Source organism: Physeter macrocephalus, chromosome 12 (assembly GCF_002837175.3).
Source record: "Physeter macrocephalus isolate SW-GA chromosome 12, ASM283717v5, whole genome shotgun sequence".
In the NCBI taxonomy this organism is placed as follows: domain Eukaryota; kingdom Metazoa; phylum Chordata; class Mammalia; order Artiodactyla; family Physeteridae; genus Physeter; species Physeter macrocephalus.
Window position 1 is genome coordinate 73,615,030 of NC_041225.1, and position 14,192 is coordinate 73,629,221.

The 14,192-nt window shown below is 32.4% G+C and overlaps 1 protein-coding gene and 1 long non-coding RNA gene across 5 annotated transcripts in view; one reads left to right on the forward strand and one right to left on the reverse strand.

Moving 5' to 3' along the window:
* Positions 1–14,192, reverse strand: part of FANCL (FA complementation group L) — a 79,094-nt gene that overhangs the window by 36,287 nt on the left and 28,615 nt on the right. For all 4 annotated transcript variants that reach the window (XM_007126737.4, XM_007126738.4, XM_055089190.1 and 1 more), the window contains 2 exons: positions 11,415–11,511; positions 5,805–5,873 (listed from right to left, as the gene is read on the reverse strand). In XM_007126737.4, the coding sequence (XP_007126799.1) occupies positions 5,805–5,873; positions 11,415–11,511 (166 nt within the window). The remainder of the gene's footprint in view (positions 1–5,804; positions 5,874–11,414; positions 11,512–14,192) is intronic.
* The window catches only part of LOC129392646 (uncharacterized), a 67,564-nt gene continuing 64,799 nt past the window's right edge, over positions 11,428–14,192 (forward strand). The window contains exon 1 of the long non-coding RNA XR_008618902.1: positions 11,428–11,514. This is a non-coding gene — a long non-coding RNA (uncharacterized lncRNA). The remainder of the gene's footprint in view (positions 11,515–14,192) is intronic.

Genomic DNA, 14,192 nt, shown 5'->3' on the forward strand with positions numbered 1-14,192 from the left:
ATGATTAAGAGCAGATTTAGACAACTGATGGAAAACTGTGGGTTGAATGAGTTTTAAGTACACAGAAAACTAAGGAAATGAAAAAGTAAGACAACTGTTAACTCTAGGTGGTAACAAAAACTGGGGCAACGAAGGAAAAATAATTAACTACATGGCTTATCTCTGCATAGTATACATATATGTTCAAACTAATAATGTAGACACTGAATATTGACATAATCAAAATTACAAGATAACTATCTGGGAAGGATAGGAAGTATACGTGTGTGTGGAGTGGGGAAAGGTAGAAGAAACAGCAAATTCCCCATTATCTACAGTGGAAAGTTAACAGATAATCCCTAAACCAAACCAACGAACAAAAGGTAGTATAATTACAAGAGCATGTAATAATATAAATTATATTATAACACCAGAAGGATCAGCTAACAATTAAAAGTAGTTGACCCTGGAGAGGGAGAAAAAGGTGGGAAGGAGGTTAGGACATGCCGTTTTGTCTAAAAAGAAAACAAACAACAAAAACCCTTGTAAACCTAACTCTTTAAACTATGTTCATATACAACTTTTATTAAAGTATAACCTTAAAAAAAATTAATAGCTTGCCCACATTATAAACTAGAAAATACGATTTTTAAAAAAAGATCACATTCACAATAGCAAAAAAAACTTCATACTTAGGAATAAACTCAACAAAAATGTACAAGATGTGGATTAAGAAACTACTGCTACTTAACTGGGGGACCTAAATAAATGTAGAGATAACCAGTTCCTAGACTGTGAACATATCAGTTCTTAATTGGATGGATAAATGTAAACCCAATTATAACTAAAAACTAAATTATTCTAAGGATTACCTGGAATAATAAATGCACAGCATTATCAACAATGTTTCAAAAAATATTTTGTTAAGTGATAAGCATAGGTTCAGAACTATTATCCAGTGAGATCCCAAATGCTAAATGAAGGCATTAAGGGTGATTTTTATATTTTCTTAATTTTGCTTATTTGTATTTTCTCTCTTTTTTAAAATCAATGTAGGAGTACTTTTAAAATAAATTATGTTATTAAAAGGAAAAAAAGAAAGGCAGTTAATAGGTTACTGAGTCCAATAGGTCAGACCATATCACACAGGTCTACCATATCACATAATCTCAATAATGAACTAAGTTTCTTTGTTTTGATTCCATTGATGTCTTTTTATCCATACCATTATAGCAATAATAAGATGGCCAAGAAGGCAAAAGTATATTTAATTAACCAATTTAAGGGTGAACAAAAATCCAGTACTATGAGTTCTCCAACAAGGACAGCAGAGAGAAAAATGGAAAGAAAGATAATCCAGTCAGTCAAAAAAGGAGAACTTCCTCAGGATCCATACAGTGTGATATTGAGAGTTTTCTTCCCCTAGCATTCTGTTTGTTTTAAACCAAATTTATTTTAAGATCTCTGTGAAAGAGAAAAAGTTTATTATTTCCATATGCATATGAACTGAGGCAAAGAGCAGTCATGTGACATGCTTGAAATTATACAATTAAGTCAATGGCTGAACTGTAAACAGAACCTAGGGATACCCAACTGCTAGTGTGATGCTCTAACTAATGGATCATGCTCCCTGCTATGTAATAGGACTGCTTCCTTTAATTACAATTTCTTCATTCACCATCAGATTATCAGCCAGAGGCTTTATCATTGGTTTTGCTCTTCTTGTATTCATGGCATTACTCCAAGAATATGAGATTTACGTGATAAAAAAATATAAAGACCACTGTTTATGTATCATACCAAATCTGAAAATTCCAACCAGTGTGACATAGACAGTTCACTAAGCCTGCACTTAATGGCATATTTATAGGTAAAACTGCAATTTTAGCATCCATTTTGGGTTGGTCGGTGACCTGGAGAAAATTAGTTTTGTTTTTATAAAATCACTAATGTCAGTGCACTTAAAATCTTACATTAGAGCCTTCTATGGTCTCATCAGTCAACAATATTCACAAATATGACCTATATATAGAAGTCGAAAGGGTAGCAGATTTTAGAGCATTTGTGATGTTGGGAAGTGGAATAAGATAAAAATCATGACATGCTCTTACATTCTATGCTGAAATCTATGAAAGAAGAAAATTGACTGGGTAAACAAGTAAGTATCTGAGAAGAGGTGTGCAGTCACTTGCCTTTGAGAAGCACTTTGTGTTTCTTTGGCACATATCACGGCAGCAGTAGTAGCAGCAGCCTTGCCCTTGGTGCTGATTTCTTACTACTCTAGATGCCTCCTCTGAGCCAGAATACACTGGCTGTTGCTGATCATGCTGTGAGACACCTGCACTGGCTACTAGGCTTGTCATGACGCACAAAACCCTACCATCTTCAGCTTGACATTGTGCAAGTTATAATTATTCATCCAAATGAATATGTCAGAGCAGCAGCAGCAGACCTCTCATCAGAGCAAAAGAAAAATACATCAAAACATTATCAACCCAGCAGGAAGACAGGGACCATAAGGAAAATTACCCATTTTTAATATGGATGCCACAAAGCCATGCCTATTATTTTACAAAAAGAAAGGAAAGTAAAGATCTTCCAAGTTTAAAGTCCAGAAACACTGACTCCAAAGAGGAAATGTACAAAAAGCAGACAAGGAATTTTTAAAAATCCATTATCTGGAAGCTATTTACAGTCTTTTAAATATAAGTTTGCTATTAGACTACATTAGTAACATTTATTTCGCTTAAGAACCACATCTGTTTAAAAAATTGTTTAAAAAGGAAAAAGACAGGAACTCCCACAAGCAGAATTGTGTCCAATAGGTCAATGATAAAAGATACACAGCAAAGTTTGATGTTGCTTCATATTTCCAAAATGTAAACTAACATTGTCAACACTTTTATCACATCTAAAAAGACTCAAGAGTTCATACTTGCTGGCAGTATCACCAAAATGCTCACGATGTACAGCTAGGCTCTAACAACAGGGAAATAGTATATTTTGAAAATTTTCTGAATTTTAGTGGTTTATGTAAAAGAAAAACTGAAATCACCCCAGACCGCCACAAATGAAGATCAATCCAAATTCTGTGAGCATATATAAAACAGGCAAGTGTAAATACAATTCCTATCTCATACTTAAATATGAAAAAAAGTAACTTTTATAAGACTTTAGGAGAATATCTTTTCAGAACAAGATATGGAAGATTTTCTCATTCAATACACAAAAAGCAGAAATCACCAAGAAGAGAGTGATAAATGTGACCACACTGAAACGTTAAACTTCTGATTGAAAAAATATATCATATACAAAGTTAAAAAACATGCCACAAGGAGACGATACTTATATCCCATATAACCAATAAATAACTAGTATTCAAAATAGATAAGAAATGCTTATAATAAAACACAAAAATTTAAGTAGGCAAAGATTATAAACACAACAATAATGAGTATCAGTTTTTGATAAGAATTAAGGTCAGACTAAAATCAGACGAAGAAAGGATTTGGGAAAGTAGGAATTACTATGCATTGCTGGGTAGGAGTATAAAGTTATGCAACCGATTTTAGAAGATAACTTGGCAATATTTTGTAATCTCAAAGAGATGCATTCCCTACAATACAGCATTTTCACCTTTAGGCATAAACCACACCAGAAGTCTCACATGTGTAAAAGGAAACACAGAAGGATGTTCACTGCAGCACTGTTTAAGTAAGAAACTGTGAACAACCATATAAGTAGGGCAATGAATAAATTAACTGGTGGATTCATATAATGAAATGATATAAAGCATTTAAAATGATATAAGATCATGGGTGAATCTCAGAAACAATGTTGTATAAAAAAAGGTCAGACTGAAAAAATATTATAGAATATGGCATAAACAAATGTAGCAAAAAAGTATGCATGGATAGCATACACACCAATTCCAGTCAAGTGGTTTACCTCTAGAAAGGGAAAGAAGGAAAGAAAGAGGAAAGGAGAGAAGCAAAAGAGGGGTAAAGTTTTAGGTCCCAGAACATTTTATTCCTGAGAGAGACAGAAAGAGAGATATCTGAAGCAAATGTGACAAAATATTAAACATGTCAAATTTGAGTTGTGGTTAAAATGGTGTCCAAAATTTTATCTGTACTAAGAATTTTAGTATGTTCTTTTAATTTAAAAAAGAATTTATGACATTCCAGTTACTACTAATTAATTCTGTATTCTTAGAACTAATACAAAATAGAGAACTTGACATATGACCCAATTAAATCTAAATCTGAATTTGAATTAATATTATAAACACTTATTCCATGCTTATATGTGCAAGGCACTGAGCTGGTGTTAAGTAGGGATAGACAATTTAGAAGAAATTGTCCTCTAAGATTTTCTAGTGTTAGAGTCACAAACTAATTTTGCTAAATGGCAGGATAAGGTAAGTGCTAAACAGTCTTTTTGTGGAGATGCAAACTTTTTCACAGATTAAAGTCTGGGGAAGACTTTTATGATTATCTAAATTTAAAAAACTAGGAAATTCATCAAAAACATATTCCCAAGGTTGAACCTTGGGATTTTAATAAATATTAAATTATAATTTAGAGATAGCATATCTGGAAAGAGTAATACAATCTAGGAACAATGTTATATCATGACCTCACATAATACATAAAGTTTACAGAGCCAAATAGAAAATGTATATTCATGTTTTTTAAGAAGTATGCAATTTATGTATAATTCCAATTCTTTAAAAAACAATCAAAACAGTATTTCTTATACATTTATAACACATATCAGAATACCAAAAGCAAATCACAGGGTTTTTCCTCCCCTTTATTTTGCTGTGTTTCCTTGATTTCCATTGGAAGGAGGGAGACTTTTGTTTTTAAGGAAGAAAACAAGAAAAATATTTTTAAAATATATATGGTATGATTAAAATTTGACCCTTCACAAGACCATTCAAATCCTGTTAGGCTTTTTTTTTTCCTTAAACTAACTTCATATACAACACAATTATTACTTTACTCTATACATTATAATTTAAAATGTAAGTATAAATTTTCACTTGAACCTACTAAAACTTCATAACAAAAATAAGGGTAGTCTCTATTTAGAGAACATTTGTAAAACGTCACTAGGAATTTTTGTTTCGCTTGGCATAAGAATAGAAAGGTTCTCTTCATTTTGGTATCAATTTACTTGGTGAGACAAGGACTATGCCTGTCATCAGTAGATTGTTCTTTGAATCTAACCACCATTCTGCCAGATCTTTAAAAATCACACATGTGAATGTTGATGATGGAACTGTTGACAATCATACCATATTTGAGCCATATAATGGTACAATTTACAATGCATTCCTAAATACATTAATTTGTTAAATATCAGCAATGTATTGAGAAATTCACAGGAGTAGAAGAATCTCCTATATTCTTTACTCAAAGTAAGAATGTTCCAAAGCACTTAGAAAAACAATCTAGTCTAAGTTCAAGGAGGAACTAAGGACAAACACTTTTAAAACAATAAAAACTGAATAGAAATGGCAGGGTTTATATTTTCAGTCATAACTCATTCTCCTCTGAAAAAGATTCTCTGATATTATGTCTGAAAAATGTCATCCAATTTTTAACCTACTGCTCACTGCTTTATAAAGAGTTCCTTAGGATTTAAATTTAAAGTAAAATTTCTGTCAATAGAGCTTCTTCAAGTTTAACACTCTCAAAGTCCTGTTTATAAATAAATGCTTAAAGAAAACTGAAAAAAATCCCTTGTAATCTATAATGGCCACTTATAAGTAAACAGAACGTGCTTTTTAGCTACTTAAAATAAATTGAAGAATTTACCTGTGGTGTCCAGGAAACGGAAAACGAAACAGGAAAATCCACAATACAATCTGGTGATTCTGCAGGGTACTATAAAAAAGCATAAAGTTAGGTCATTTTTACTTCGGTGTGACAATTTCACATAAAATATTTTAGAAAAACTGAATATATTAGAAAAAGTATTATTATAAATAATATTAGTGTCAATATCATTATTATTATCAATATTTCGATTCTATTATTATAGAGATATTAAGAGCTGATTAACAGTCAAGTTAAGAGGTACAAAGTTTGGTGATTTGGGGGTGCCAAACCAATCGGTTTTGGAAAAAAGAGTAATGAATTAAGTCAGTGTCAGGTCAGCTGCTAATGTGATTTGAGGGGTAAACCACACTGAATGTCAGTTTCTTTATCTTTAAAGTGAGAGATCAAAATGGTTGATATTTAATTTCCTTTCAGTCTAAAATTTAACCTCAAATAGCCTCAGTCACTTGTTAAAAGAGGCAATATTTGTTAAAAGAATCAAGAAATGCACAAAAATGAACACATATAATTATCAATTAAAGAAGTATCTTCCACAACAAAGCATTTAATTTTAGCAGAAGATAAATAAAAACAATGAAATGTCTCTGGCTTATTAAGGAAAAACAAAATAATAGTTTTAAGAAAAATCTTTTCATGATTGATAAATAGAAAATTAATTACTCAATAATTTTATACAAAAAGTGATAGTCATAGAACTAGGTTTCTAAGTTAAGAAAGACAAAAAGCAGTTTTTCTTAAAATCAATTTTGTTATTAGAGAATTGTACTACATGATTTCTCTAAGATTCAGTCCGGACTCTTGAAAGTCACACGTAATTTTTTTTTTTTAATAAATTTATTTATTTGGCTGCGTTGGGTCTTTTTTTCCGTGCAAAGGCTTTCTCTAGTTGCGGTGAGCGGGGGCCACTCTTCATCGCGGTGCGCGGGCCTCTCGCTATCGCGGCCTCTCTTGTTGCGGAGCACAGGCTCCAGACGCGCAGGCTCAGTAGCTGTGGCTCATGGGCCCAGTTGCTCCGCAGCGTGTGGGATCTTCTCAGACCAGGGCCCAAACCCGTGTTCCCTGCATGGGCAGGCAGATTCTCAACCACTGCGCCACCAGGAAAGCCCCACACGTAATTTTTAAAGTGCTCATTTCTTTCCATTACAAAGCTAAATTTACTAACATGAAAATTAGTTTTAGGAAAACTCCTTTCTCTCATTTGACAAAACGTTTAAAATAAGTTTTAGACTTTCACTTTTTTCAACCTCTTATTTTTAACTACTTTGCTGCATAGCAAAAGGGCACAAAAAATTATCACTATAGGATTTGTTACAAACATCAGCCCATTTGAAATCAATGCTTTGAAAAGAATTAACATTTAGTTACATTGACAGTCTGGTTAAAAATAAACCTATTGGGGGTTAAAAATAAACCTATCGGGCTTCCCTGGTGGCGCAGTGGTTGAGACTCCGCCTGCCGATGCAGGGGATACAGGTTCGTGCCCCGGTCTGGGAAGGTCCCACATGCCATGGAGCGGCTAGGCCCGTGAGCCATGGCCGCTGAGCCTGCGCGTCCGGAGCCTGTGCTCCGCAACGGGAGAGGCCACAACAGTGAGAGGCCCGCGTATCGCAAAAAAATAAATAAATAAATAAATAAACCTATCAATGTATACTCTGACTAATGGTATCTAGCTATGCAGAAGTGATAACACAAAGGTAAATATACAGGAAACCATATAGAAATGTAAGAGTGTTCTAATTTAGAGGGAAAAAAGAAAGAAAGGTCTGGCTGGGATTACAGAAGAAGCCCTATTTCAGACAATTCAAACTATTAGATGATGTACGTCAGATTATAACTGCTGCAATCACTGGAAAAACAATTTGTACACTATTTTTTATAAGTCATGTGATTATCTCAAAGTAAATGCAGGCAGAGATCTTAGCTTTCTCTGGTTTCTAGTGCTGCTGACTAACTTGTGACCTTGGATAAGTCATTTAACTTCTCTGGCTGTTTTATATGTAAAAATCATGGAAATCAACTAAAAGCACTGTAAAATCTCCTTTCCCTCTAAAAAAATGTTAATATTCTGCAAAAATAATAATGCATTAAAACCTCCTTGGGTCAAAAATGGAATATTTAGTTCACCTTGAGTTGCTGCTATTTATCGGCTACTGAGCTGACAATGAACAATATCAACTCTCTAACTTAAATAATCATCAACCCAGTTAAGAGTATGAACTTAATGTTTACTGTATACAGAGTAGACAAACCAAGTAAAGTATCTTAACTTTGGAAGTCATTAAGTACGTACGGCACATTATGTTAAAAGAGAATATGATCCTACATTCAAATAGGGCTCAGGGTAGTAAATGGCACGTATGTACTGATAAAGAAAGAGATCCACAAAGAGTTAAACAAAAAGCAGGGTATAATAAATATAATATGATGCCACATATCTGAGATAACATTCAAATATATATTTTAGCTGTAATTATGCAAACATACAAATATGTATATAATAAATTAGACTGATCCATATGTATGCGGCTTTACTGTCTATTATGAGTTAAATGTATATATATTGTGTTAATTATATTCACTTCCAAAATCAATTCTGTTTATATAATAAATGCTACATAACTGTATTGAACCTAAAAAGCACAAATTTATACACTTCTGGATGATTTAACATGAATTATGCAGTAGCATCCTAGATACTCATTTTTGGAGTTGTTTGTATTATAGTACTAACTACAACGTCGATAACTGAATACAATATTGTAAAATGACTGTCAAAATTCAGATTATTTTTTAACGGTAAGTTATAGGTATATACAAAGCCGCTAGAGACTAACTGCCAAAAGCTTTACTTTAGAAATCCAGATGACAAGAACAAAAGCTCCACATAAAGAAATTAATTGAAAAATAGAGTAATTAATAATTTTTCATTAATATAGTTTTTCAAGTCTCACTTGAAACAATTCAATCAAATCAATGACTATAAGAGAAAATAATCATTATATAATATTAAGTATATATTTTTGTCACAAACAATATTTTTTAGACTCTATAGTATACTTTTCTATGGAAAAATTTAACCCAACCCGAACTGTGATTGGACCCCCCCAGCAAAAGAATACATACAAATTGCAGCAGATTACAAAAACAGCCATCAGAGACAGAGTGCCCAGCCTCTGAAACATATCTATGATTCATTTTTCAAGTAGTTCTGATCTTGCCCAAAGCTAAGGAAGCCCTAGGCTACTTCTTTTTTAAAGGAAAGACAAAAATTTCATCTCATGGTTTAGGATGAACTGTAAATACTGCATAAAAATACACCTATAAAAATGACAAAATTCAACTGTTTCTCATTATATTTCTTTTTGAGTTATATACTTACTTTTAATGGGGGCTGTCTAGACAAAATTGTTTTCTTTGTGGGTTTTTGGAGACAGTGAGGTAGAGTGGCAGAATTGGGAGAGTATGTATTCAAGAATAAAAACAAATGCATTTCTTTACTACATATCAAAAAATACCAGATAAAAGAAATGGAGGTTTGTGTATTTACAAAAATAAGCGTGTTGTAAAGTTTGTCAAAAAAATTTTTTAAAAGAGCCTGACCCTTTAAAATTCAGTTTGGATTAAGATTTTGCATTATGTGCTCTTAACATGTAAGTTTTAGCTTTCACTGTTTTTAACTGACAATCCCAAATATTCCTAAGAAAGAAATGACCACATCTAAAAGCCAACTTTAGTCTCTATGAAAACCAAACTAAATGGACAATTAAAGACTCTAATAAATCATACCAACACAAGATTCATTTAGTTTCAGCCTGTCTTTTTTTTCTTTTTTTTTTTAAACGCACATTTTTTCTTACTAACTCAAATAAAGCTTTCTCTTCTCTCTTGCCAGGGCATCCATAATAGTGCTTCACAGCTATCGATGCTGCAAAAACTGACACTTGAAAATATTCTCTAGAGAAATATTAAAAGTGTCACCTTATCTACCTTGAAAAGTTATAAGAAAAAGCAGACAGATGGACCATATTAGTGGCTACACATCTTTCCTCTCAATACTACCAATAATGTCATTAATCAGAATTAATAATAAAATCTTGTAGGTATAGTGATAGACAATGTAGACTTAAATCATTATCTCTTAGTAAGTAGAAAAGATTGCAAAAATGAGGCTTTAAAAAAAAAAGAATCAGGATAGGATGTATTTTAAATTTTTCATTTTGGTCTTCATAGCAGCAAAGCAACTTTCAATGTACAAAATATAAACAAATAAAACTTTGAAGAAAATGACAGAACCCTTGCCACTGGCAGTATATGACCTTTGGAAGGATAAAGGCAGATTTCTCCTTGATCTTAAAAAAGCACACCTTTAAAAATTAAAAAAGAAAATAAAAACTTTTTCATTTTCATTTAATAAAAATATTCATGTAACTTATTTTACAAAGAAGATTTCTATCCCACTAATTTTTTCTCAAAACTTATCACATATAAATCTTGAAATTACACATAAACATTCTGTGTGTAAGAAAAAGAGAAAATGAGTCATTTCTCAATTTGTCTGATATAGAGGCACTATAAGATACCAACTTTTCTGTGTCACCCAGTACAGCTTTATATATTAATTTTCTCTCATGAAAAGCTTAAATGCCAGACACATTTTTAAAAAGGACAAACACAATTGATCTTTTCATCACTACAATCTCATGAAACAGAGTTGATTGATGACTCCTAGGGACAATTAAAAAAAAGTTAGATGACCTGGTTTTCTCAAAGTCTAATGTTTCCCCAGTGGTTACTAAGTAAATGATTAATATCCTGAACTTGCTTATTCCACTTATTTCTGAAAATTCACAATCTATAATTAAAAAATAAAGACAAAACAGCTATGTTTTGTGCCAATAAAATTAGTGAGTAGTTATAGACCACTAGCCTGTAAGGGCTCTATAAATAGAGGTGTATAACCTTTGCAAAATTTTTAAACAGAGAAGTAAAAAAATTTCAGCCAAGACAACAAAAAAAAGTATGCATATGTGTGTGCCTGTGTTTGAGGGGTCGGGAGAAGTCAGAAATAAGAACAACAAAGGTAATTCATAGCAGGAGCTGAAGACAAAAGACTTTCTTCAGTAGAACTTTACTTGGAATAGTGGAAACTTCCAACTCTTTTCTACATAAGATGTTACAAAAATAACATTATGGTACTTTGAGGCTGCCAAACCTTATTTGTAGTATTTCTTTACTATAAAGTCTATATTTTGATCAAATTTGAATTAAAACAGTGACATGAAATTATAGCTAGGCTTCGGGAAACTTAGTGAATAAATTTTTTGAGGCGTTCCAAAATATTTTATTTGGTTGTGCCACACGGCATGTAGGATCTTAGTTACCTGACCAGGGGTCAATTCTGCACCCCCTGCTTTGGAAGCACAGAGTCTTAACCATTGGACTGCCAGGGAAGTCCCCCAAAACAAATTTTAAGTGTCATATATATATTTTTAGAAGCAACTAGCACTCGTCTACATTGAAAACATTCACAGGTTTCATTTCCCAAAGTATTTCCTGGCCACAGTAACAGTTTAACGAAGCACATACCTTCGCTTTCAACTTGACAGTGATGAGATGCTCTCTACCAGAAGCATCTTCGGCTTTTAACTTGATGGTACTAAAGCAAGTATCCACATACACAAGCCTGGTGAGTAGAAGAGAATAAAAAACGATCACAATAGAGAGGGTGGGGCTGGGGGGAGGGGGAGGTTGGAGGATGGTAGGATTTGAAATGAAAATATTTGCTATATTCCTATTAATCCATTACAAAAATTAATCAGAGGAATTTGTGTATGCTATCCCATTATGCTGCTATAGATTTACTGCCATTAATACACCAGCCCAGTGCTTAATGCAGTCATAGATCTCTGGATTATTTACAATGTGTGTCAAGGCTCATGCTGTGGTCAGTGAGCACTATGTTTCGGTTTTCCATCACCAGAACCTTTGGCACACACAGCATGTTCCTGTCAGACTCTACTTATGTACACATTAAACTTCCTGTCAAACTCTTTGATCCATTTCTGTAGTTTCACACAATATAAGACTTTTATGCTTCCTTTATTTGTTTTTCTCCTCAATGAACTTCTGCTTTATTATAAATAATGTTACTGTACAAAAGCCTGGCTAGTATTAGTTCATATACTCAAATTGATCCTCTAAGGAAAATGCTGTATAAGCACAGGTACAGCCTGGTCTCCTAACAATAAATTTTCTTTTTGTGCAATATATAGCTTCTGACACTTAACCTGGGCATGTATTCAAGATGACTAATATTTTAAACACATACCACAAGCACAATTGTTTTGGCTTTAAGTTGCTCTAAATGCATGAATTTTTTACAATGGAATCCAATACCCTTTGAAATATATCATTCTGTAAAAATATGGTCCCTTGAGAAGCATAAGCTACTGCCAAAAAGGTTCAAATTTAGCAGTATATTTACTAGTGAACTGGGCATGTGGATATTTTTTTGACATTTTTACAATACCATTCTCTTGTAAAGATAAAAAGTAGCCTAACAGTATTGCACAACTTATCACCCAGACTGACGGTAAAACCTGTTAGAGTTCAAAACTAACATTAGCCTCCTAGCCTAGGAAACATTTTTTTAACAACACTATATGCTGTTTAGTCACTGGCCAGATATAATGGTAAAATGGGTCAATTTCAAGAAGTGCTGGGCAATAAAGTTATGGAACACTATTTGTAATGAAAAACAGATCTAAATCTGAAGATACATATCTTCAATAATAGAATAATAAGTAAAACAGAACAATCTTTATCAACAGAAAAAATTTTTTATCATAATCTATAAAAAGTCTAGAGTCTTTGAAAACAAATGAAAATATTCTAGAATGTTTATTTACATAAAAATATCAATGACTCTATATAGTTAATTCAATAATAGAATAATAAGTAAAACAGAACAATCTTTAACAGAAAAAATTTTTTATCATAATCTATAAAAAGTCTAGAGTCTTTGAAAACAAATGAAAATTATTCTAGAATGTTTACATAAAAATATCAATGACTCTATATAGTTAATCATTATTTTCTTTCAGCTTTATTTGTAAATGTCTCATATCCCCCTCCCCTCAAAAATTTACAACATGAGACTTTATCACAAGTTCTATCAGTATGACTCTAAGGGTTAGATACATGGGCATCTGACTCTTTGAAAACATCAACACTTCAGATTGAAGATGTTGAGATGAGCATAGCATTTATATCCTCTCTCACACACAGAAAAAAGGAATTTTAAAAAGATATGCATAATCCCACAGTTATAAAAAGCACAAGAAGGAACAGCATCAATCAAAGCAAATTTTCAACAAACTTTATAAAGATGTAAAGTGGTCAGAAGAGCACTGAGTAACGAAACAGATTAGAGGAGAGAGAAAGAGGGCTCCAGGAGGGAGACAGCTGGCACAAAAAGAAAGTCTACAGAACAGAGGGTATTACTTATATGTGGGAAGAAATTACGGAAATTTTTTTAAAATACGAGAAACAAAAATGGGAAGAGGAAATTTTAAACTAAATCATAAACAATAAAGCTATGTTAAGAACGGTAATTGCTCTACCATTAGCTTTTCAATGAAAAATATTTATGTAGTCATAAAAAATTAAACTGCTTACTAATTACAATTTTTAGAATTCAGCAATAGACAAAGCTAGCAGACTTAATTATAGTTACAGAAACTAATGTAAATATATTTGATCATTGCAATTTAAAACAGAGACAACAAAAATTGAGAAGGAGAAAGGAGAAAGATATGAGGAGGGAAGATTAGAAACATTAAATTTTGTAATTGCTAATTTGAGAGTAAGAGATACCATCATTAACTGAACAGACATGAAAGTAGTTTAAGAAATATTAAATTGAATAGGAGAATAAAAGAATAGTGATGAAGGGAGAGAGAAGGCAGTATATGAACTAAATCCATTTTTATTACAGTAGTTAATCAGTATGTAATTCTGATCAATCAAGCAATGCTGAATATAGGCATATTTTTTAGAAATACAGAAGTTACTTGTAAACATGAACATTTCAGAGTGTTTGTCTCAAAGTATAAGACCAGGGATGGGATATGGTATGGAAAAAGCCCTCTGCTTTTCATTATAAGCCCTAAATAGTTTAGAAGCATGATGAATATATACAGAGAGAGAAAGCAAGAAGGAATAGGGAGAGAGAAGGAACAACTAAATCACCAACTAGTACTTTTCATACTTCTCATTGCTGCTTGGCATCAACATGTTCAAAATCATTACGGAACATCTATAAAATAAGACAGAAATAAACTAAAGTTCTAGTCTTTTGTTTGC